The sequence below is a fragment of the Astatotilapia calliptera genome, chromosome 16 (assembly GCF_964374335.1).
Source record: "Astatotilapia calliptera chromosome 16, fAstCal68.1, whole genome shotgun sequence".
NCBI lineage: Eukaryota > Metazoa > Chordata > Actinopteri > Cichliformes > Cichlidae > Astatotilapia > Astatotilapia calliptera.
In genome coordinates, this window is record NC_137437.1 from 9251095 (window position 1) to 9276825 (window position 25731).

The 25731-nt window shown below is 42.3% G+C and overlaps 1 protein-coding gene across 2 annotated transcripts in view; it reads right to left on the bottom strand.

Moving 5' to 3' along the window:
• LOC113007690 (phosphodiesterase 1A, calmodulin-dependent) overlaps positions 1-25731 on the bottom strand; it is a 51559-nt gene that overhangs the window by 13279 nt on the left and 12549 nt on the right. For both annotated transcript variants that reach the window (XM_026144513.2, XM_080290794.1), the window contains exons 2-5: positions 21131-21157; positions 13374-13487; positions 13101-13283; positions 7103-7169 (exon numbers count right to left, since the gene is read on the bottom strand). In XM_026144513.2, coding sequence (XP_026000298.2) covers positions 7103-7169; positions 13101-13283; positions 13374-13487; positions 21131-21157 — 391 coding nt within the window. The remainder of the gene's footprint in view (positions 1-7102; positions 7170-13100; positions 13284-13373; positions 13488-21130; positions 21158-25731) is intronic.

The following is a 25731-nucleotide window of genomic DNA, read 5'->3' on the forward strand; positions in this document are numbered from 1 at the left end:
CGGCAACGAGTGGAGCCGCCGCAGCGCTGTTTTCGGGATGTATTATCGTCATCTGCCGAACGCCTTTACTGCGACATTTTTGGATTAACGTGGATTCACGCTACTTGGACGCGAGATGGATGCCGTTTCTTCATAGTTTCTGAAGTACACGTAAGCGGAGTAAAGCGCACCGGATTTTTTTTCTTCCTCGCCAGCTGAGCTCACGCTGCAGACTTTGCTTCGTTCGTATGGTCTCTGCAAGTGGGAACTTTTCCACGGGACAAACCTCTATACCGCGTCAGGACTGGACAAGTTTGGTGTCCTCTGGAAAATCGCCGAACTGATGTAGTGAGTGTATTTAAAAAAAAAAAAAAAAAAAAAAAAAAAAAAAGACCGCTGTCTATATTTCAAACTGATTTGCTATTGATTCTCACTGGCTTATCTGTCCTTATTGAAATGCTGTTTTAAGTGCATCTGACTTGAAAAGGTGTTGCTCATACTCAGTTACTCGTAAGTTTGGATCTATTTTACACCTAAATGCTTTTGATCCAGGGTGTTTGCTCCTTCCACCTCCACGTTTCAAAGTCAGATAAGACATGTGTAGCTAAACTTCAGAATTCACATGTTTCATATACTTTTGTGTGACCAGAACTGAAGTTGATTTCTGCTTAACTGCTACCTTGTATAGATTTGGGTCTTTGATAAGTGTGTATTATGGCTACTCATCCTGACTTGAATGACATGTGTGATGATATAGACTTTATGTTACACCCCAACCGACTTACTGCCAGACATAGTACTGCTGACCTTGGGCATAAAGTGCAAAGTCTGCAAGCAGAGGTTGATATGCTTCAGCAGTGTCTTCATGACTCTTTGGACCTCCAGAGGAATATTCTGGAGCAGTGGACTCAACAAAAACGACCAGTCCCAAAAGTGCCAGCTGCCCAGATTACTCACCCTTTTCCTCAGGCCTCCTCTACCCCATATGTGCCAGGCCTGCCAACCAGGGAAACGCAGCAATCTATCTCAACACCTGGCCCCACGCAGCCCGCCAGAGCCTTGTCACAATCTCACTCAGATTCACTGGAGCTAATTAATACAACCAGAGTCCTTGCTGCGGCATTGCACCAAGCTAAATTGGAGCCCAAGGTGTTCGCTAATGACGGCAGCCTTCACCCGGAAGAATGGCTGCAGTCTGTTGCTGCTTATAAAACCTCCTTAGACCTAACAGATGCCCAAATCCTCAGAGAGCTGCCACACTTCCTAGCTAAGGAACCAAGAAAGTGGTCTAATGTGCTCATTCCTCACGTATCTACATGGGCTAAGTTTTGTGAACTTTTCAGAACCGTCTTCTTGCCTGCTGACAACCAGGAGCAGATTTTGAGAGGCATCCTGGACTGTTTCCAGCACCCCGAAGAACCTCTGCCAACGTTTGTTGCCCACATGCTCAGTGAATTTAGGAGACTGAGGAACCCACCATCTGAACTGGAGCAAATTGAGCTCATCTGTAAACACGCAGTGGAGAAGTACAGAGTAGCGCTGTACGGAACGCCTGTAAAGTCAGTAATTGATCTAGTGCTGCGTGCCCACGAGCTGCATTCTGTTCTTGGCACTAACCTTTCACGGCCCTCCCGAGCTCAGCCGAAAAACAGAGCTGAGGGAGGACCCCGCTGTTTCAAATGTGCCATGCCTGGTGTTACCTCTCGTTCGTGCCCTAACTGTTCCACTGATTTTCAGGGAGCTCGACACTCTCCCAGGATGGCTCCGGAGCTTCCCCAAACGCTGTCTCCTGACCAACATCCAGTAACTCAGCCTGCCGATCCAGATGAAACTGGCGGGGTCAGGGAGACGAGAGCAACGGGCAGGAGGCCGGGAAACTTCAGGGGGGGGAGAGTGTTTCACAGGGGCAACCCTCCCCCCAACCAATAACTCAGCCCTCATCGCCTTTGTCAAATCAAAGTGTGCCACCAGTGCTCAATCACGTTGAAGATGGAACTTCGCAAGCATCGTGGAACACCCCTCTCAGAGTTAAAGTGAACTTTAATGGGGCGGCTCTGGATGCCACACTAGATACAGGAGCATCTCTTTCAGCAGTAAATGCAGACCTGTTATCTAAGAGACACCGAAACCAGTCATTAGAGAATCCGTGGGATTCTCCCCCAATAAGACTGGCCAATGGCACCAACTGCAGTCCATTAGGAATAACCTGGCTGACCATTGGATTTATGGGCAAGCGAGTCTATCAGCGGTTTGTGATAGTGCAGGACCTGTCATCCCCCTTTGTTCTTGGGATGGACTTCATGACTCGCACTTCACTGACAATACATGTCCCAACAAGAACTGTAATTATGGATGATAATCCCCCATGTCTTGATGAACTCTGTGAAAATGGCTTTGTGGAAGCTGATCTTGAGTGTGGAACTATGACCCTGCAGAACACCCCGCAACTCCATGATAAGGCTGGAGAAGCTAACTTGGATTCTGAGGAACGGGAAGAACTGTTGGAGTTGTTAAATAGTTTTGGTGACCTGTTTGATGGCCACCTTGGTCGCACTTCTCTGGCAGAACATGTCATTGTAACTGGGGATGCAAAGCCTGTTAACTTGCCACCATACCGCACCTCACCAGCTAAAAAGCAGATCATAGAAGAGCAAGTGGAAAAAATGCTACAGGATAACATCATCGAACCTGCATCAGGACCATGGGCAGCCCCCGTGGTCATTGTGAACAAACCCCCCCGCGAACCACGGTTCTGTGTTGACTTCCGTGGTCTGAATCAGCTGACCGTGAAGGATTCTTACCCACTCCCGCGAGTGGATGAATCACTGGACTTTCTGTCGAGAGGGAAGTTTCTCACAACACTAGACCTCGCTCGAGGTTACTGGCAGGTCCCCATTGCTGAAGAAGCTAAACCAAAGACTGCTTTTATCACGCACTGTGGCCTGTTTCAGTTCAGAGTCCTTCCTTTCGGCCTGTGTAACGCCCCTGCGACTTTTCAGCGGCTTATGAACAATGTTCTAGCTGGCCTGATTTATAAGTCCTGCGCGGTGTATCTAGATGACATTGTTGTCGCATCACCGACCTTTGAGCAACACCTGCTTGACTTAAAAGAGGTCCTTGGTAGGCTTCAGTCCGCTGGCCTCTCTTTAAAGCTGAGCAAATGCCAATTCTGCCTTTCAGAACTCACCTTCCTTGGTTATCGGGTTACGCCGGCTGGCATTCATCCTGACCCTGACAAGGTGAGAGCTGTGACTGACTTCAGAGTGCCGACCACAACAAAGCAGGTGCGACAGTTCCTTGGCCTGACTGGCTACTATCGCCGCTTTGTGCAGGACTATGCCCGCCATGCAGAGCCACTCTTCGCCCTCACTAAAAAGGACGTACAGTTTCACTGGGATGACAAGTGCCAGGCAGCTGTGGACTTTCTGAAACATTCAATAACCTCAGCGCCGGTCCTCAGGTTCCCAGATTTTTCGCGTCCATTCTTCATTCACACTGATGCATGCGATGCTGGTCTTGGGGCAGCATTAATGCAAAAAGATGAGGATGACAAAGACGTTGCTGTAGCTTTTGCTAGCCGGGCTATGCACAAATCGGAAAAGCCCTACTCAACTCCAGAGAAGGAGTGTCTGGCCGTGATCTGGGCCTTGGAACATTTCCGACCCTATGTCGAAGGCTTGCACGTCACCATTTACACCGACCACAGCAGCCTCAAGTGGTTGATGTCTCGACCGAATCCCTCTGGCAGGCTTGCTCGGTGGTCTCTGCGCCTTCAAGACTTTGACTTCAGCATCATCCACAAACCTGGAGAACGTAATAAGGTGCCCGATGCCCTTTCCCGTAATCCTCTACCAGATGTGGATGCCCCCATTGATCTTCTCCCTCCCTATGCCGTGATTGGGAGCATGGACCTTCGTGCTCTACCTTCTGTGATTGTTTCGGACCGCCTGCATGTTCGTCAGCTGCAGCTTGAGGACCCAGTCACAGGCCCGTTGCTCAATCAACTGGAAACTGACCAACAAACGGGGGAGAATAATCAAGATCTGGAACAGTACGTTGTCCATGACAGTCTCCTCTATTTCCTCGACCCAAAGACAAAGTGTGGTCTCCACCCACTCAAGCAGCTTAAACTGTTTGCTCCTACTGCCCTCCGTGGTTATCTGCTCAAATATTACCACGATCATCCCACAGCTGGACACCTGGGCATTGCAAAAACGCTGGCACGCTTGCGTCTCAGATTCTTCTGGCCACACATGAACTCTGACGTGAAAAAGTATGTGCTCTCATGTTGTTTGTGTCAAACCACTAAGCCGAGTCAAAGAAAAACAGCAGGCCTTATGGTCCCTATCCAGCCACAAAGACCATGGGAGTACGCAGGGGTGGACTATGTTGGCCCACTGCCCCGCACACAAAGGGGGAATGCTTATATCCTTGTTTTTGTGGACTATTTCTCAAAATGGGTCGAGGTGAGTGCTGTGAGAGAAGCCACTGCTCAAGTTGCTGCGAACAATTTCATTACTGACATTTTTGCCCGACATGGTTCTCCCTCACACCTTATTTCTGATAGGGGAACGCCTTTCGTCAGTGAACTCTTTGAGCATGTTTTGTTGACTCTTGGGACTGAACACAGACTAACAACTGCATACCATCCTCAAACGAATGCAACTGAGCGTGTAAATCGCACTTTGAAAACGGCCATTCGAGCCTATGTTGGGGATAAACACACCTCTTGGGACAAGTATCTTCCCCAGATCTGTTTTGCACTGCGCACTGCGCCTCACGAGAGCACAGGCCTGAGTCCGTCCATGATGCTGTATGGGCGAGAGTTGGACACGCCCTTGGACCTTGTCACTCAACCCTCCTGGGAGGGACTGAGCGACCCGGAAACATCCCACTCAGATAACCTGAGAGCTTCGCTTCGGGATGCTCACGAACATGCTCGCTTGGTGCTCGGAGAGAGTCATGAAAGGCAAAAGCGCTACTATGATCTGAGACGTCGCACGGTTTCTTATGAAGTTGGGGACCTCGTCAGGGTAAAGTCACACCCAAAATCAGATGCATCGTCCAACTTCTCTGCTAAGTTGGCCCCGCTTTACACAGGTCCCTACCGCATCTCCAAGAGGATGTCGGATGTGAATTACTCTCTCACCACAGTGGACACTGGGGAGAGAGTGGGAGTTTTTCATGTTGCGAACATGCAACCATTCCATACCTGGGACTCAGCTTTGTCTAGCCAGCGTGCGAAGCTAAATGCTACAGCAGCTTTGGATCTCAGTGTCCCGGACAGCAGTTTGCCTCCTGCTCTTTCAGTCCCGGGCCGCATTGACTGTGACGCGGTTGACGCAACTCCCGCGGTCTTTAGCAACGCCCCTGCTGAGACTGACTTTGACTGTGCTGACGCTGCCCCGCTTGTCATGGACCAGAACTCTTTCCAAGAGACTGCTGATGTTGCTCTGCAGACAGAGGTTAACAGTTCACCTCCTGCTGCCGATGGGTGTGCTGTTAGAGGTTCTTATGACCTCAGACCAAGACGAGTTCCTAGGGTCACCGCTGACTGGTCGGTCAATAGGTGGACCAACCCTTTTCATACTGACAGATTTGACATAAAGTGACCTTGTTTGCTTTCTGATGTGTTTCATGTGGTCTACTGTTGTCACAGGACCGTTGTTTGAGTTTTCTACGATTCATGTTGGCACTGTTTTCATGTTGTGGTGATATGTTCATGCTTACTGTTGCAATTTTTGGGGAAACGGTGGAAAGGCAATGTAACAAAAAGAGGGAATTTCATTCTGTCATTGTCCTGGCTATCCTAAGCTTATTTTCTTTCTTTGACATTTATTTGAATGGGCATTCACCATGTGGGACACTGTCATGTATGCCAGGTTGTCAATTTTGGACTGTGCATTCCCCTATTTTGGTTTTAACGTCTTATCCTGCTGACCATGTATGGAGGCTGGTTAAGTTTGAACTGTACCTTTGCTGTGTTCGGCTGGGGACAGCCTTTGTTTAACCGGGGGGGAATATGTAACAGCCACTATGGTGTGGTGTCCCTTTAAGACACCCAAGTCGAGGGTTGATGGTGTCATCAGTTTGTGCCACTGCTCTCTCTCTCTCTTTCTGTGATGGTGTGGACATGTGCTTGCACGCTAGTACATGAGGAGGGACGGATTTTATGTTTTACCTCTCCAGACACCTTTGTTTGCAACGTTATGGGTTGTACGAACACTGTGCGCTATGTTTGTTAAGCTGCAGCCGTTCAACCGGGCTTATATGGTTGATGAAGAGAAGGTATATTAAAGAACACACTGTGGAATCCCCAACGCCAGCGTGAGTGTGTATTCTTTTGGCTACCCTGCTAGGTGTTTTGCCGCCTCCTCTCAACCACTAAACGCAACCCGACGTTACACTGGTTGGCTAGCTGGCGGGATGGATGGATGTTTTATTAGCTCCTTTTATTTCCGCCTTCCCTTTACAGCTTTACCTTTTTCTTGTGCTTACCCTCATACTCTTCCCAAATCCCACTTTTTCTTCTCTTCCAAATGTCCTCTCTTAACTCCTTTCATTGCTATATCTTTACTTCATTCCTTTCCTCCCAACCAGGTCCTCACTTCCTTCTCTGTCTCCTTTATCATTACCCCTCTCAGTCTCTCTCTAGCGTCTCCTTTCCTTTTTGCAATTCGTATTTCTTTCCTACTTCCTGTTCTTCCTCTTGTTTTCCTCTCACTTTCTTCCCCTTTTTGTCTATTTCTTATTTCCCATTCCCAAGTCCTCCCTGACTCATTCACTCATTCATTCCTCTTTTCTTTTCACATTGCCTCCTTTCCATTTCAACTACCTTACTTTTTTACCCTCCTTGTCATTCTCACGTTCCTCTTTTCATCATCCTGGATTGCTTTTCCCTGCGTTTCCTACCTTCTTACACACTTTCTTACCTCTTCCAGTCTTTTTGTCATTCTTTATTTTGTTTCATTTTTTGTTTTTCTCTCCCTTCATTTCCTTTTAAGGCTCTGAACTCAGAACTCTTACTGAAAAGGTTTTGTTTTTTTTCAATTGCTAATCAAACGCAGGTTTAATACAATAAAATGTCACCTGCTGCCAGTGGGAACGCAGCAGTAATTTTTACCTTCAGAGCTGTCAAAGCTGTGGGAGGATAGGTCAGACCAGCCATGTTGGACGTCCGTCTGTACATCCTGTTGTCACACACACAGATAAAAATATCACGCACTAATTTCACACATTGATACAGGCAGTGGCATGCATATAAACACTCCCCGCACAGACCCCCTCCAGCCACCCTCCTCCACAGTTTGTGACCAGGATGGATTGTTTGTTGTCATGGTAACCGTATTCTAAACACACACACAGACACACAATGAGCGCTGCTTCGGTGCAGCAGATATTTTTTGATTTCATGCGTCATTAAGCTGCAGCAGATGAACTGATACCGTTCTATCACTGCGAGTCATTTACAATATAATAATAGTGGACTTCACAGTTTCCCTATATGATCTCCATCCCCAGCTCTCTTGCAGGCTAACATTGTTACACTTCATGTTGGACCCTTTAATCACATCTGCGGTGGAGTCAGCCGGATGTTCTGCCGTTTATTTTGAAGAAAATCTATGACTGTTCTCTGTTCTGTCTGCAGGTGTTCCAGATTTCTGCTGCAGATAAAAATAACTGAAATGACTAAACATCTGAAAGTGTTCTTTTGAAACAATCACTTGACAGAATTCTGCGATGCCTCACTGCTTTTCTGCACATGTATAACAAGTTTTAAGATAAATTAACATATAGAGCACTAGGCTCAGAGGTTAAGAGAAACCTCTGCATGTCAGTGAAGTGGCAGGGAATACATTTATGACGTTACTGTAAAGATAAGATACAGTTACATTAAAAAGTATACTTTTCATGTTGTTTATGGCTCTTCAACATCATATAAAAACAATTCACATATCCAAGAAAACTCTTTTGCAGGTGCTGGACTATGGAAGAAAAATGTCAATAGCAATAAAAGGCTAAAGTCTGCACAGCACTGTTTTCTCAGCAGTCCTTTATCAATAAAGGTCTGTCATGGTAAGCTTGGGTTCCTGTTTTTAGTTGATTTAAGGGCTGAAAAATGAAGTAAATTCAACGTGTCATAAACTGCAGATCTTCTAAATAACCAAAAGTGAGTCAATCCTCATAGGCTCACATGTTTAGCTGTAATCGCAAGCACTCTGAAACCCTGCACTGTAACCTATGGCATAACTTGGCATGCACCTCCCTAGAAATGTAACTAAATATTGTGATTGGCCTGTTCAAATTCCTAATGCGCATTTCCTGCTACTTTTTCACAGAAGTTTGTTAATTTATCAGTGACAGAATAAAAATCATTGACTAAATATTGTCATGATCTGAGTGATGTCTGGTGTTTTTCTGTTTGGGTCCTGTGTTCTCCTGTGTCCACCTATGTGCCCTGATTGCTCACCTCCTTCTCTCATCTTCAATCTAACATCTATGGAAAGAGATGTTAGGGATTATGTAGCCAACTGTTCCATCTCTGCACGCAGTCAGAGTAACTCCCAGCAACCCTCAGGTTTACTCAAACCGCTAGTTACACCTCACAGGCCCAAGTTACTTTGGACTTCATTACCAGGCTACCCATCTCCTCTCCATAATAGGCCGGTTCTCAAAGTTCGCTCATTTTGTTGCTCTTCAGAAATTACCCACTGCTACCAAAACCACCCAACTGCTCATTGATCATGTTTCAGGCTCCATGGCATTCCGCTGAAGATCGTTTTGGACAGGGGTCCTCAGTTCACCTCCCAGGTCTGGAAGATCTTCACTGCAGTGGGAGCCAACATCAGCCTCAGTTCCAGGTTTCACCTGCGGACCGACGGCCTGACCAAGAGGCTCAATCAAGAGTTGGAATTGGCTCCGTTTTGTTATGACACAAAACTCAGCCATCTGGTCCTCAGAGTTCCCATGAGTAGAGTACAGAACAACTCACTCACCTTATCTGCTACTGTCTCTCACCTTTCAACGTATACTTAGGTTACCACCTGCCTGTCTGTAGAAGCAGATCTGTTCTTTCCATCTAGCACCACCTGCAGATAGCGCATTTAGGCCCAGAGGCCGTACTCCGAACAGTCGATCAGCACTGCCACTATGCAGATTGCCTCCAAACACCCACTCTCAGATATGAACTAGGACAAAAGGTTTGATTAGCCACTAAAGATATTCATCTTAAGGCCATCTCTCTTGCAAGCTCGCTCCCTGTTTTATTGGATGATATGAGATCGAGATTGTCATCAGCCTTTCAGTGGTTAAACTCAAGCTTCAAGCATCCATGCACATCCATCCCACATTCCACATCTCCCAGGTCATGCCCGTCAACTACAGTCCATTGTGGCTCTTGTTCTCCTGCCAAGTCTCTGATTAAACTTACCCGCAGTGCAATCTCCTAGGGGTAGGCAACTCCAGGCCTCGAGGGCCGGTGTCCTGCAGGTTTTAGATGTGTCCTTGATGCAACACAGCTGATTTAAATGGCTAAATGACCTCCTCAACATGTCTTGAAGTTCTCCTGGTAATGAACTAATCATTTGATTAAGTTAACCCGGGTGATATCTAAAACCTGCAGGACACCGGCACTCGAGGCCTGAAGTTGCCTACCCCTGCCCTAGACGCTGGCTCATGGTAAAATCCACCAAGTCCTCTTGCAAACTCTTTCCCCAGAAATGCAACTACTCACTGTTCTCAATTGCCTGACCTCCTGCTCACATCATAAACTTGTCTTGTAAAGTATGTGCACACCAATGTGCTGCGCTTTTGTGAAAAATTCATTCTACAGACTTGGAACTACAAGCACACTTGTTGCCAAATAATGATCTGAATGGTCAGATCTGTCAATGCTGGCTGTGTGGCAGGCAGGAGTAGGACCTAAACGCAGGACTCAAACACAAAGGGATAACTAGAAGAGGCAGCTTTTATGTGTTGTATCAAAATACTCAGATACTAAATTCACAAAAACAAAACCTAACGCTGGAAAATGAAAACACGAAACTGGAAGAAAACTCGAGGAAGTGATGGACACGAGGAGCCCAGGAGAACACACAGCAACATGGACAACACAACAACAAGTAGAGGAAGACAGGGGACTTAAATGCACAAAGACTAATGAGGGGCTAGGAAACAGGAGGAAACACGGCTGGTAGTAATCAGGCACAATGAGACAGGGAGAAGGGAAACTGAACTCACTGAACACAGGACGAGAGACTGTCAAAATAAAACAGGAAAGACACTGAGACACAGACTAAGAGACAAGGGCTTGACACTGGGACCAGGGGAGAAACAGAAGCAGAGAACAAGACAGAATGAGGACACAGAGAGGATGAGAGACATGACGGACTGGGGAGAACACAGACAAGACCAAGATGACCACAGCATGAAAGGGAGGAGACTAAATGAACACAAATCTAAGCACTAGAAATAGAAATGACAAAACTAGGAAGATATGTAATATTTGAATGTAATATGTCCAAATGTTACACACTGAAAGTGTTAAATTTTGAGGAAGAAAACAAAGAAAGAAAGATTCTGGGTTCATCCAAGTCTCACAAGAAGGCAGCAAGAGGGAGAATTTAATGGTTTGATCCAGGATTTGAAGCTGTATCACCACCGCATTCACACATATTTCAGGATGTGAGTGGGGAAGTTTTAACTCTTGTTGGCAGAGTTGGAAACAACTTATGAGGAGGCAGAGAAATCATTTCAGAGAGCCGACTGGCCAGAGTAGTGTCTAGCTGTGTGTCTGGGGTTAGTATTATTTTACTATTACCATATAATTGTACCTGTGCCTACTTTGAGCGACGAGCACACTTGTTACCACATACAGTGGTCTGATTGGGTCAGATCTGTTATTTTGGAGCTGAGAAATAGCAAGAATCAAGCTTGGTTTGAAAAAATAAATGCTAAAATACTCTATATTCAGTGAAATGATACGGTGAGTGTGAAAGGTTGCAGTAAGTACAGGTGAGTACAAAAAATATTTTCATGCACAAAATATTTGTGCAAAAGTACAAAAGTCTTTAGAGTCAAACAGCAGGATAAATTGTCATTTGACTGTTTTATCTTCCTTTACCACCTTACTGTTTTTCTTCTCAGATTGCTCTTTCCCTGCCTTTGTTACCTGTGTACTTTTCTACAGCCTTTTTTCAATTTTTCTTTTGTTTTTGTTTTTTTCTCAATTTCTGTTTAAGGTTCTGAGCTGTGAAAAAAATGAGCTCTGACTGAAAAGGTTTTTATTTGTTTTAACTTCTGATCAAATGTCGGTTTAATACAATAAAATGTCACCTCCTGCCAGCGAGATAGCCGCAATCGTTTCTACCTTCAGGGTCAGAATATTCCAGAAAACTCTCTCCAAGTGCTGGACTACAAAAGAAAAATGTCAATAGCAAGAGAAAGGCAAAGTGTGCACAGTTCTGTGCTCCTACAATTATTAATAATTACCTGTCATGGTAAGCTGTTTTTAGTTCATTTAGCTCTATGGATAGTTTCCGCCTGCACAATATTATGGTCCCCATTAGAGTCACACAGCAGGATAAAATGGGGTATGCTTTACTGTGTGATTGACGAGTTGCTGCAGTATGAGGGTGAGTGTAGAATTCCTCAGTTTCTAAGTCAGACCCAACTTTTATGAAATGTAATCATATGAATCCCTCAACATTGAATCTGGTCCACATGTACCTGCAAGAGCATTCACAAGGTCCAGCTGTGGAACTGGATTTGAGTCACAGTCAGTGCTGGAACTCATCCCCTGGTGTTCAGGACCTATAAACCAAACTAGGAAAGCCACTTCACTTTGGAGCTGGCTTTGTGTGCAAAAAGATGATCAGGTTCTAGCGAGGGGCGAGTGCAATTAGAAGATCAGTATTGTCTACAGTGTGGTTGTATGTTGAAGTCTTAACCCTCTCGAGGCAGGCATTGCTGATTTGCAACAATTAAAAACTAACAACCTGATTACCCCACATACATATTTCATGAGGTTTTTTTTACTCAAAAGTACCACTGCAGGACTGCAGAAAAAGTTTAATTTGAGCCTGAGAGGGTTAAGAGTAAAGTAAGGTCATTTTAAAAAACAAGCAAACACACAAAAACACCCAAAGTGGAGAGTATAGTTATCGGAAGTTCATTTGTGGAGTGTGGCATACTGTTCATCGTAATTATTTTTCTGGAAATCAGGGAGAAGGTAAGGGTGGACTGATGGGTCAACCAAACGTGAAAGCCTGAGTCCCTTGCACTTCACGTTGCTAATGGTGAGTTTTAATGGCAGCATTGACATTCCAGACTCTTTTCACATTGCTAGTCTCTTCCTGAGTAAGTATAAAACTTATAGTTATTTACAATTCAACATTCATTTTTGACTCTGAATTGACTCACTCCTCCCCTGTGACCCTAAATTGGATAAGTGGATGAAAACCGATGAATGAATGGGTGGATTGTGGGTTGTTATGCTTACATAAAACTCGAATATCAGTTGAGAAGTTGCAGCAAATTATTAATATTGTAAAGGTTTGTGAATTGTCCTGCAGGACTCAGTTCATGTTCATAATATGTTTTTTGTTTGTTTGTTTTTTGTAACAGTCTTATTATATAAGGAGATAATGGGCGATGTCAAAGTTACTTCATTATTTTCTAGGTCAGAGCACCTGGGAGGACATAAAGGAAGAAAGTGAGTCAGTATATAAATTCGTTCCAAGCTCTTCAGCCATTTTAATCCTTGAATAGGTCTGTTAGCAGCTAATGGAGTGTGAAGCAGAGGTACTTAAAGTTTTCTGCAGTTTTATACACACTGAACAATGATTTAAAATGAGATTTACAAAGCTTAACTAATGCCTGCTATGTTTAATGGCCATTAGCAGCAGTTAGAGTGAGAATCTCATTGCTGGTGCAGTTGCGAAGACACTTTCTCTATTCATGAGCATTTATTTTGAATTCACAAAACCTGAATGCAGGCTTTTGGAGAAATTATGGGACTGAAACAATTTGTGAATTTCTTTTCTTCACACTCCGTGCAGTATTTCTAGCATGCTTATTAGTGAATACAAGCTTTCTGTTTAGCTGATCAGAGCAACATTTACCTCTCTACAAATATCCCAGCCTGCACTGCATGAACAATGCTCCTGAATCTTGGCTTCTCTTCAGGGCGACGCTTGGCCACACCCATCTTCCTGCTGAAGGTGCACGCCAGCCAGTCACGCACCTCGCTTGGCACCGACTCTGCCTGCAAGTCACTGAGCTCATCTTCAGTGTCCAGCAGGCGCCTGCAGAGAGAAACAGTCACATTTTTGGCAACTGCTGATAAAGCTTTATTTTCTATACAGCCATTCATTCAACAGCCTGCTCAGGCTCACCTAGTCTCATCAGTGTAAACAGCATCCAGCATGGCAGCTGCAAGCTCCAAGTGCCTCCGGAGTTCCTGCAGGTCCACCATACCACGGTCCATCTGCTCCAAGACCGCCTTCAGCCTGACAGCACAAACAAATATACAGTGCATTATACTAATTGAGCAAACAGTAGAAGAACAAGTAAATGATGCAAAGTTATTCAGAAGTTGGACGCCCAGTGTTAAAGGGCTAGGTAACATTTAAAATCCTGTCAGGACCACTTTATTTGAAAGGAGATTGTTGTCTATATCTGCAGTAACTCATATTTGTCTGTACAGTTCTGTTCTGTATGTCCATGTGCATACACTGAAAGCTAAGAGGTAAAAAGAATGCAACAAAGGCCCCTAACACAGCAGAGCAGGCATCGGTTAGAAAACATATGGCATTAATTAACGGCATGTAACGCTTTAGCTGGAGGGAATCTGGGTTGTGAAGCAGCTTGCAGAGGCAGCAGTATCTGTATGGAAGGTGAAGCATCTTAAATATTAGTGAGTAGAATAAATTGAAGAATGTCAGCCTGGGCATCAGCTGATCTGATGGAACTGCAGGCTGAGCTTTACTGTCCAGCCTGACAGAACTAATGTTATGCTCAATTTTCTGTTAGATGCAGTTTAGTCACAAACACAATAAGCACTTTTAATTCGGTTATATGGCATTGATTTTATACTTTAATATAGTCAGGTATCTTCTTTTTCTTCATGGCTGCTGTGGATATCATTCCTCATATTTACAGCATATTTACATTTCTAAACATTCCGGAACTTTGGCGCATTCCGGAATTCCGAACATTCCGGAACTTTGGCGCATCCCGGAATTCCGAACATTCCGGAACTTTGGCGCATTCCGGAATTCCGAACATTCCGGAACTTTGGCGCATTCCGGAATTCCGAACATTCCGGAACTTTGGCGCATCCCGGAATTCCGAACATTCCGGAACTTTGGCGCATTCCGGAATTCCGAACATTCCGGAACTTTGGCGCATTCCGGAAATCCGAACATTCCGGAACTTTGGCGTATTCCGGAATTCCGAACATTCCGGAACCATGGCGCATTCCGGAATTCCGAACATTCCGGAACTTTTGCGCATTCCGGAATTCCGAACATTCCGGAACTTTTGCGCATGCCGGAATTCTGAACATTCCGAAACCATGGTGCATTCTGGAATTGATTGATTGATTGATTGGTAATTTATTTCAACATGTGAACAATATACAAGTACATTTAGAAAAGAAATGAGAGAAAAAAAAATATACTATACAAATTACATACAAAAAAACATTCTGATTAATTTACATGTTGAAAGGGAGTGGGAAGAAGTATACACTTATTTAATCCCACCCCTGTCCCATAAATTATCAGTGAATATTTAGTCAGCTTCCTTACTGATATAATTTGTAATAAAAATAGTGAACAGATTTCTGATATACTATATACTATAATATCACATCACGAATTTTTTGTTTGTTTGTTTTTAAATAGAGACATTCACTTAATTTAAATATTTTCCTTTTCTTTATAGATCGAGAAGATCGTATTTTTATAACTCTTTTTGAACAGTTTTATGTTTGGACATTGCTTTAATTCCGAACATTCCGGAACTTTGGCGCATTCCGGAATTCCGAACATTCTGGAATTCTGAACATTCCGGAACTATGTAGTTTGTGCTGCAGAACTGTCAAAGTACTCTTGCCTCTTTTCAAGTATTTTTGCTTTTTTGTTTCTCTCAGTGTCAACTTGAGTTATTTTTATCACTGTGGAGCTAAATTTATCAGCTAGGAGGTAGCTTTCGGTATGTCTGTTCTCAGCTGAAATCAGAAATTATGTGTCATCATGACTCTTTTTTTTTTTTAATTACCCGATCATTCAGGCCTAGTTCCAAAGTGTCTCAGTGAAAGGTGTGGTACTTCTCTTTGTTCAGGGTGCAGATGTCCAGCTGCAATTACCATGTTTCTCTATATGTTTGATTCTGGAATTGTTTCCCCTTCTCCTCCCTGAGTCTGGTTCTACTAGTGATTTCTTATTATCAGGATGTCCTGAAAACTCCCTGAAAAGAACTTAAGTTAATCCAAAATGCTGCAGCAAGAGTACTGACAGGGACTAGAAAGAGAGAGCAGATTTCTTCTATATTGGCTTCTCTTCATAGGCTCCCTATTAAATCCAGAATCAAATTGAAAATCCTGTTCAAGGTCTTAAATAATCAGGCCCCATCTTATCTTAATGACCTTATAGTACCATATCACCCCATTACAGCACTTCACTCTCGCACTGCAGGCCTACTTGTTGTTCCTAGAGTATTTATAAGTAGTATGCAAGGCAGAGCCTCTAGCTTTCAGGCCCCTCTTTTGTGGAAACAGCTTGGGAGTTTGGATTCAGGAGACAGACACTATCTCTACTTTTAAGATTTGGTTTAAAAAAATGTTGATATGTCCTTTTTGATAAAGTTTATAGTTATTGTTGGACCAGGTGACCCTAAATCCTCCCTTAGTTATGCTACAATAAGTTTAGGCTGCTGAGGGATTCCTGTGAAGCACTGAGCGTTTCTTCTTCAGAATCAGAATACTTTATTAATCTTAGATGACGGCTGTGTGCGGACAGGGATAGGACCCAAGATGCAGACTCCAGAGACAAATTTAAACCAAAACAGCTTTAATGCTGAATGCAAACATAACATAACATAACTGGGAAAAACTCAAAATAAACTAACACCGGTGGACTGGCAAAACACAGCAAAATAAACGGTAGATCGCGACATGGACACAGAGAAACACAGGGCTTAAATACACAGAGGGAGCAATCAGGGAATGAGTAACAGGAGGGAAAAACAGCTGGGGCAAATCAGGCCTAACGAGACCAGGGGAAGCAAAACCAGACACATTAACATCAGACATAGACTTCCAAAGTAAAACCGGAAACATAAGACAGACTCACAGGCAAGCACTAAAACAAAGGGAACAGAGACGTGGGACCAGGGCAGACACAGACACTGACTGGACGTGGAAATACAGCAGACAGGGAAGACAGCAACAAAGGAACACAGACAGAAAACCAAAACACTAAAACTCTAACCAAACCCCACCCAGAGGACCTTAACTTAAGAAAAACCCGTAAAGCAAAGCTAGAATATAAAGAAATAACAAAATCAAATAACCAAAAACACAAAACACTGGGTCACCGACCCAGAAACCCTAACAATTAATCCCGAAGGAAATTATAGGTTACAGCAGGCAGCACACTTACAAAGTGCTTCATTCACCTTTTTCACTCACCATGTGTTTTATATATGAAGGGCCAGGAGTGACACTAGTCTGTATTTGATTATCAGTTAGTATTAATCTCTGGTTTCTTCCACAGCATATCTTTAATCATCACCCCCAATTGGTTGCAGCAGATGGCCGCCCCTCCTTGAGCCTGGGTCTGCTGGAGGTTTCTTTCTGTTAAAAGGGAATTTTTCCTTCCTGCTGTCACCAAGGGCATGAACATAGCGGGCTGTGTGATAGTTAGGGTTCTTTCTAAAACTATAGGATCTTAACCTTACAATATAAAGCCCCTGGAGGTGATTGTAGTTGTAAATTGGTGTCATTTAAACAAAACTTAATCAAAATGAATTGAACTGTATGCCATAAATCAGGGTGAATTTTGTTTGTGTTGTCAGATATGTAGTTCCTACATTATAACAGTATTGTGAATGATACAGAATGACTATCGCTAATAAACTGTCTGTTAACGTGAAGTGCATCACTCAAAACCCGTGTAACGCTCCGTCTGCTTTACTATACTAAATACTGTACTTCACTGGATTTAAATGTACATATAATGTATATGTGTATGATATCCTGCACCTCACGACATCAGTGATATGCTTTTAGTCTGCCTGCAGTCTTCACACACCTGCTAACTGGTGGATTTTCATTCTTAGCACCCACACAGCTGCTGTCCTGTTCACACCACAGAACCAGAACATGAAAATCTGCTTCCTCCAGATGGACACATGACACGCTGCCTCCTGTCAGTCAGCTGACACCCACAGAAAACGACTGGAGTCTCCTCCAGGAAATAAACACGCTGCCTTGTAGAGTGCATCTTCCTTGCGTCTTTGCCAGCCAACAGCGCCCTTATGCCAGTTTGAAAAGTTCTCAGATGGGATGACCTATGACTTACTTTTAAATGATGAAATCAGATTAAGTTACATATCACAAACTAATGGCTTCATTGAAACAGAATTTGTGCAAACTGTTTGAAAGTCATTAGAGGTTAATTATAAGCATTTAAAAGCACTTATAAGCTCTCCAGGCTTCATGAAAGACAATTAGTGCTCTTGTTTGGATGTTGTCTGCCTTTTCTTCTATTTTCTGTCAAGAGAAGTGGTTCAGTAATGTTGACGTCCTGTCTCTGGGGAGGCCAATCCATGACTGATACTGTTCTAATGTGTGGTTTTCTATCCAGTTATGCTTTTACTCCACTGGCAGTAGTTGATACTATTCATCAAGTTTTCCAGATGGTATTGCCTGGTGGATCAAAATCTACTATTCTGCATTCATAATTCCAGGTTTTGACAGCCACCCTTCCACTGAGATCTGATGAGCCTTTGGCAATCAGTAGATCAACTGAAAGGCCAGGCCAGATGCATCTGTCGGGTCCTGTATTAGGTCTTTGCCCAAGGACATGACTCTCAGATACAGTTCATTTGCTGTAGATTTGCTGTAGTTTTTTAGGCCTGCTACTTCAAATCAAATCAAATCAATTTATTTATATGGCACTTTTCACAGAATAAAAACCACAAAGTGCTTCACAGTAATATAAAACAGAAATACATAAAATACATTAATAATCAAACATACAGCACAAATCTAATTAAAAGCCAATCTAAATAAATGAGTCTTAAGCTTCTTTTTAAAAGAATAAATACAATCAAGGCAACGTAATGATGGAGGGAGAGCATTCCACAACCTGGGGGCCACCGCTCTAAAAGATCTATCACCTGGTCTTAAAATGAGTTTGTGGGACTAACAACACCTTTGATTAGATGATCTCAGACTGCGCGAGGGAACGTGGGGTTCTAAAAGATCAGAAATGTAGGCAGGGGCATCACAATTCAAAGCTTTAAAAGTCAGTATCAAGATTTTTAAATGAATTCTAAAATGTACTGGAAGCCAGTGTAATGAATGTAACACTGGTGTAATGTGCTCTCTTTTTCGTGTCTTAGTTAAAAGCCTTGCAGCAGCATTCTGGACTAACTGGAGACGGTCAAGATTCCTTTTGCTCAAACAAAGAAAAAGACTGTTACAATAATCTAAGCGAGATGAAGTAAAAGCATGAATAACCATTTCTAACTCAGATTTAGACAGCAAAGTTCGCAGTTTGGAGATGTTTCTTAGCTGAAAAAGGCCATTTCTAATCAAGTGGGGACAGTGTTGTTCTAGGGACATGGCAGAATCAAAGATCACACCAAGGTACCTGAGGCTCAGGATGACAGATGAGCCAAGAGAACCAGGATGCTGTTTGTGATATTTTGTATGTAGCGGACTGTCGACAGGGTGATTTAAAGACTCTGCTGTGTCCAAGCCTTTTAACATTGCCATGGGGACCTACCACCACCCTGTAAACTGGATGAAATTTGTTTTAGTTGCCATGGTAACAGCTGAAGTCAGAGTAGGAGATGGTGAGAAAGATAACTTCAAGACTAGAGAGATTGTGATTCAGGTGCGTCATTTTCAGGTGTCAACAAAACACCATCTGTTTTCTTTTTTAATAACTTGAAATATTCCATGTTATTATTAGTTATTAGTAGTAGTAGCTGCTGAGTTTTACAAATGTCACTGTAGGTTAGAGGTTTCTAATGCAGTGCGTTTAGAACTGTTTCAGTAAAAGACACAACCCCAACCACAAAGGTGAAGTCCCTGTATTCAGTAAGACTTGAAAATAGCCGGAGGCCTTTCTGTGTGGAGTTTGCATGTTCTCCCCATGTTTTCCATGGGTTCTCTCCAGGTACTCCGGCTTCCTCCCACAGATAAAAGACAGGTAATTAGTGGTGTTATGTTAGGTTAACTGGTGGTCTCTAAATTGCTCATGCGAATGGTTGTCTGTCTGCTTGTTCACACTACAAATAAAATAGTGTGAACTCTCAAAGCGGCCCGCATGCGCAAAAGAAGATGTCACACACAACGCGCCCTGTTTAGACCCAGAGCAAACAATATTTGACTGATGGCCCTTAATATAAAGACTTCGGACTTTACGTTTCCCAATTATTGCTTTAAGTTATTTTGTTATTTACATAATAATGTAAATAACCTAATAATTATCCTTATTGCTGTTTTAGAGGAGCGGTGCTTCAAAGGATAGCTGCAGATTTCTGTCAGAATCTGCAGATTATACAGTACAAATAAAATGTTCACGTTTCTCCAACGTCGTCTTCCCAACAGTTTCACTGACATCTACGCTGGATGGCCAGGAAGCGTTCGCGATGTCTTATCGGGCGCTTCTCCGGCGCTGATAATTGGCGTCTGTCTTGTGTCAGTGACGTAAAAGACGGATTTAATGCGACATGACCGTTCAAACAGCAGTCGCTTTCTAAAACATCGGATATGTATCGGATTCAGCACCACATACGAAAGTGACCCAGATCGGATTTGAAAATATCGGATTTGTGCCGTTCACACTGTCACACTATGATCGGATATGGGTCGCATAGGGTCAAAAAAATCGGATTTGACGCGCTTTCGCCTGCAGTGTGAATGTAGCCTAAGTTTACAGTCTACAGTCTCAAAGCTAAAAGCAATATCCCCTGAGAACACACACATTTACAGTCAGATTTGTTTTAAAATTACACAAAATACGTAAAGAAATAGGGAGGGTCTTTTTAAAGAGCTGAAACATGTTTTAGTGTTGCACGTTGTTTTAGACAAAGACAAAGTTATTTTTTCTTTTAAATTTCAGGGTAAAGCAAGTAGTACCTTTTATGTGTCGATGATGGTTTCCACAATTCTAAAATAACATGCTAATTCATTTTCATATTTTTATGATGCATAATGAGCTCAGTGTGCTTTTATGGTGAAAAAAATCTTTGTGCACTTAATTATCAAAGACTTACTCAAAACAACTGCAGAAAGGATTTAATCATGAATCAGAAAATATAGACTGCCAGTCAAAAGTTTGGAAACATATTCTCATTTAATATTTTTTCTTTATTTTTTACTACTTTCAACATACATAGATACATGCTGAAGAAGAAGAAGGAGAGTGATGGAGTGCTGCGCCAGATAGCTTGGCTTTCACAGTCATCTGACCTAAAGCAAAGGGTGGCTATTTTGAAGAATCTAAACTATAAAACTTGTTTTGAGTTAATTCACACACATTCATAGTCCTGATGCCTTCAATGAGAATCTACAATCTAAATAGTCATGAAAATAAAGAAAAACCTATAAAATAGAAGATGTGTCCAAGCTTTTGACTGGTAGTGTAAGTTTCATAGACCAAAAGACCAAGGGAATGTTATTAAATATCTACACTTTTCACTTCTACACTTTTATAAAGAAGAAAAAAGCAAAAACATCTGCAGTTTAGAGAAGCTGATTTTTTTTCTCTATTTTGTATTTTTAATTTTTCATTCATGCTTGTCAGTTGTCACAATGATTTTCCGCTAAACAAATACACAAGAATACAACTAATTGTTTCAACTCTCCATAAAAACAATTGTGCGTGTATGTGTGTGCCAGTGCGTGCCTTACCTTTGCGATGTACTTTTATATTTCTGCCTGTAAACAAACAAGAACAAACAAGAGTTAATCAAATCGGCCACTCACATGGTGAGTTTCAGGCTAGGTTAGAAGGCACACCTTGAAACAAATATGCAGACTAACAAAGATATTTCTTCTCTGAATAAAGTCTTATCTTCATCAACAAAAACACATCTTCACATTGGAATTAATAAATAAACCACAGAGTATTCAGAAGCTTGAATAAATGTCTATATCGGTATATACAGATATATTTCATTTGTACTGAACTACTCATTAAATTAACAACATGATATATTTTAAAAGACTTTTTACGAGACCAGATTGCTCCTATAGTGGCCATCAGAAGGTACTTAAGGTACTTTGGCACATTGGATTCACGTTTTAGACCTTGATGGCACGTCCATCATTTATATACAGTTTATGAGTGCACACCAAAGCTACCTGCACTAATGTCAGTGCGTTAGGTGGAAATGCTGCTTGGATTTACTGAAGTCAGTCAGGGGGCTGCATAACAGAGAGCAAACTCAAACACTGCATGCGAAAAGCAAACTGTCATTTCCATTAACCTCGAGACAGATGAGAATGACATGCAACCACGGGAGCGTTACACAACAAAAATGGCAACTGCTGTTGCCTCGAAAGGCTTAGAAGACACATAAAGCTAAACCATACATACATGATACATGGCCAACATACTCAAAAACTGTTTGTCCTCTGTGTTAAGTCTTTTAAAATGTCCCTCATTCCAATAAAATCTGAAAAGTCTGAAAGAGACCGGTTAGCAAATCATGTTTTCTACCCATTTTGTGTGCAAGGGTGGCTCAGACAAGCACTCCAAAGCACTGGAGCAAAGGTTTTCGTTCTGGGAATTGAGCCGTCCCAGCAGGGTGTCAAAGAGTTGAACATGGAGAGCGGAGGTGAAAGGAACCCATGAATGCTGGGTATTTTGTGGAGATTGGTGGCTGATTTGGTTGCTTTTCAACACTGTCAGAGGTTCCAGCAACAGCAGTGGCTCATGGAGGTAATTTAGGTACTTTAAACCCGTTAGTAGCAGATTGCAGCAATTTGCATCAAACATGGAGCTTCCTATGAGTCATAACACAGCCAAATATGAACACATAGATATGATACACCTCCTTTTAGATTCAGTGTACGGAGGATAGTAGCATATTCTGCAGGCATCATAAATGAATATGTCATCTTGATAAGCAGCCTGAGAATCCTCACATTTCTATGTTTCCTTTTGTAATAGGCACATGCCAAAGAAGAACTGCAGATAGACTGCTAACAATGAAAAAAACTACAGCAGTTTAAGTGAATGACTGACTCTGTCTTACAACACAATTCATGTTTATATCACCAAAAAACCCCAAATTATTAGAACCCTACACAAAGAATAATCATGACTTAAAAGGGATTCAGGGGTTTACTGTCAGCTTTTTCTGTCCTACATCAACCAGGGATCGCACATACCCTATCAAGTTGTTTTTTCTTTGAATATATTTCTAGTGTCACACTCCATTTCAGACTCCATTTTTCTCATTCATTTCTCTGAGCGTGATGGCTGACAATGATGTCACTGCCTCCAGCTCAACATTTGAATTCACTGAGGTTGATTCCTGTCTTACGCCAAAGGGGGCGGGAATATTTTCCCAAAAAGTTGCATCAATAAAGTGGTTGGAAGCTTCTAAATGTGCTAGTGCAGACAACCTTTCCCTTTCCCTCTAAAACACAGATGCCTCATAGTAAGGTCCAATCTGGGGAAGCAGCACCTGTTAAATGATTTATTGTTAATTTTGTGAAACTGTGAAGCACATGATTACATTTTACCGCTGTTATGTGGTGAAGGATGCAAAGCAAAGCCAGTCCATGCAGACTGTTCTCTGATAAAGACAGAGGCCAAGTTAATGAACAGGGTGCCTAAATATAACTTTGTACTGACAAATGATTTGCTGGATGAAATATTAGTCTGCAGATTTTTGTAGCGATGAAAGGTCAAAGAATCTAACATTCCAATCGTGATATTGGGCGTGCAGGTTAAAGCTGTGTCACATGTAAAGAAACATATGATATGTTGTATGTGTGTTTGGGATGGATTTTCAAGTAAATGACCAAATTCCTATAAATGCTGACATCTGACAGATACACACATTTCTGGCAATAATGAAAAAGCTCTCTTACAACTAATGTGTCATGTATGGAAGATCACCTTTGTTACATTTTCACCACACAAGGTCAATGATGTATAGGGGACAAATTTTAAGTTTTTTTGCTGCCTAAATTAAACCAAGTACGTGTTGCTGACTAAAGCACACGGAGCAGGGAGAGAAACCAGAACACAAGCAGTATTTGACATGATGGGATGGAAACACATATTAAATAAATATTGACTTTTTAAAAAGAAGTTTAAGGTCCCTTTTCTTTCTTTTTCGCCTCTCTTAGCTATTTTGCTGTTTGTTTGTTGTCATTTTTCTACTTATTTTGTGTCTTTTTGCAGTCATTTTGTGTCTCATTTTTTATTTTATATCTCTTTGTGCTCGGTTCCCTTCTCTTTAAAGTTTGTCTTTGATGTCTCGTGAGTCTGCAGATATTTTTTGCCACCATTTTAACCCTCTCAGGCTCAAATTAAACTTTTTGTTACTAATGCACAACCAAGTCCTGCAGTGGTACTTCTGAGTAAAAGAAAACTCATAAAATATGTATGTGGGGTAATCAGGTTGTTAGTTTTTAACTGTTGCAAATCGGCAACGCCTGCCTTGAGAGGGTTAAGTCATATTACATATTTGTGTCTCCTTCAAAGAATTATTTTGTGTCTTTATGATGTTGTTTTTTGCCACTTTTTAGTCATTTTATGTCTCCTAGAAGTTGTTTTGTGCTACTTTGCAGTAAATTTTTGTCCCTTTGTAGACATTTTATGTCTTTTTGAAGTGTTTTTGTGTCACTTTTTAGTTTTTTCCCACTATACATTGGACGTTGGATAGACATGCAGATCTGATCTATATTGGGTCCATTGGTCCATAGCCAATTCCGTCCAAATTAAGTCCACAATTTGGGCGTCCAGCCATGACCCACTTTGGCCATCAATATGACATTCAATGTTTGAACTTTGGACTGAGGACATCTATAACAGGTACAGGAAATTTACATGATTAATAAATCTAAAGGTGTCCATACATCCTTCATCTGCTGATCAGAAGGTTTGTGGTTCGATCCCTGGCTCCCCCAGTCTGCATGCCAAATATCCTTGGGCTTTTTACACAACATCACTCTTTCCAAATCAGGCCAAAGAGGTGGTACTGGTGAAGTAGTAAGATTTTAATGTTAATTTACATGTTTTCTCACCTTTGATAAATATGCCCAAATCCAATTTGGAAAGTGTTACCACTTCATTACATGTTATGAGGTCAGAAAAAAGGGGACAAAATAGACCTGATTTTACTACTATTAAAACCATGCAAAACAAAGTCAATGTCACCAAAATGCAAGCATTAAATCATGCGTCACCGAACCGAAACACCTATTGGAATGTAAATTTGAACAGCAGATTACCCCACGAGTAGATGACGACGATCTAAACGCTCCATTTGGTCTGAAATTAGCCAGTCACAGCTCTGGAATCTGACCCCAGCAGCTAATCACAGCTCTGACACGTCTCAGCTTTGAAATGCGACTGTAGAGACCTGTTATTTCATGGTCGAATGGTAATTGTACGCCGGCCTGCGTGGGCAGATCAGAGCTGAATTACAAAGCTGTATAAGGCACGCTGATCAGTGCCAGGTCGCTGCATTGTTTTCTTAGTCAGAGAAAACTCTCCAGCACGCGGCAGCAGCAATAGTGACAGGTGAGGACAGAGAGTTTCTGGAGAATGACTCACCTCCCTATCATGACTTTTACAGGGTGACGCCTTCAGCGAAAGAATTTGCATTTTGCGTCTTTACCTCTTTTTTTTTTCTTTGTCCTTGTACCAATTGTTTTGTGATTTCACCTACACATTTTCTTCTCTGCATCATTAACACTGAGCTTGTGGAATGTATTTTATTTCGTGCACTGTTCTGTTTGCAATGCATCACTGCAGGGTGTGTGTGTGTGTGTGTGTGTGTGTGTGTGTGTGTGTGTGTGTGTGTGTGTGTGTGTGTGTGTGTGTGTGTGTGTGTGTGTGTGTGTGTGTGTGTGATGGTTAACTCCATCTAACCCGCCCACGTCTAGACCAAGTGTCCTGGAGAAAAAAGCTGAACCTCCATTAAATTGAAGCAGTGCACACACACTACACAGTATCAGCCTTTTGTTGTTTAGTTTCTTAACCACCTCATCAGGGTGGCTTCAGATTGGTCCTAAATTTAATTTTTGAAGCATGACAACAAGCCAGACATGCAAAAACCATTATAAAGATTAGTTTCTGCTTAATCTGACCTGGACAGTCTGGTACTTCTTTTAATACATCCTCAGATGGCAGAACGTTTTTTTCATAGCTCAGCTTTCTCAGCTGATTTCTGCTCTTTAATATGTCAAAAAAGTTATTTTTTGCTTTTGTTTTTACACTTTACACTTCCTCTGTAATTCCACTCAGCTTCTCACCAAAGCCTACTGAT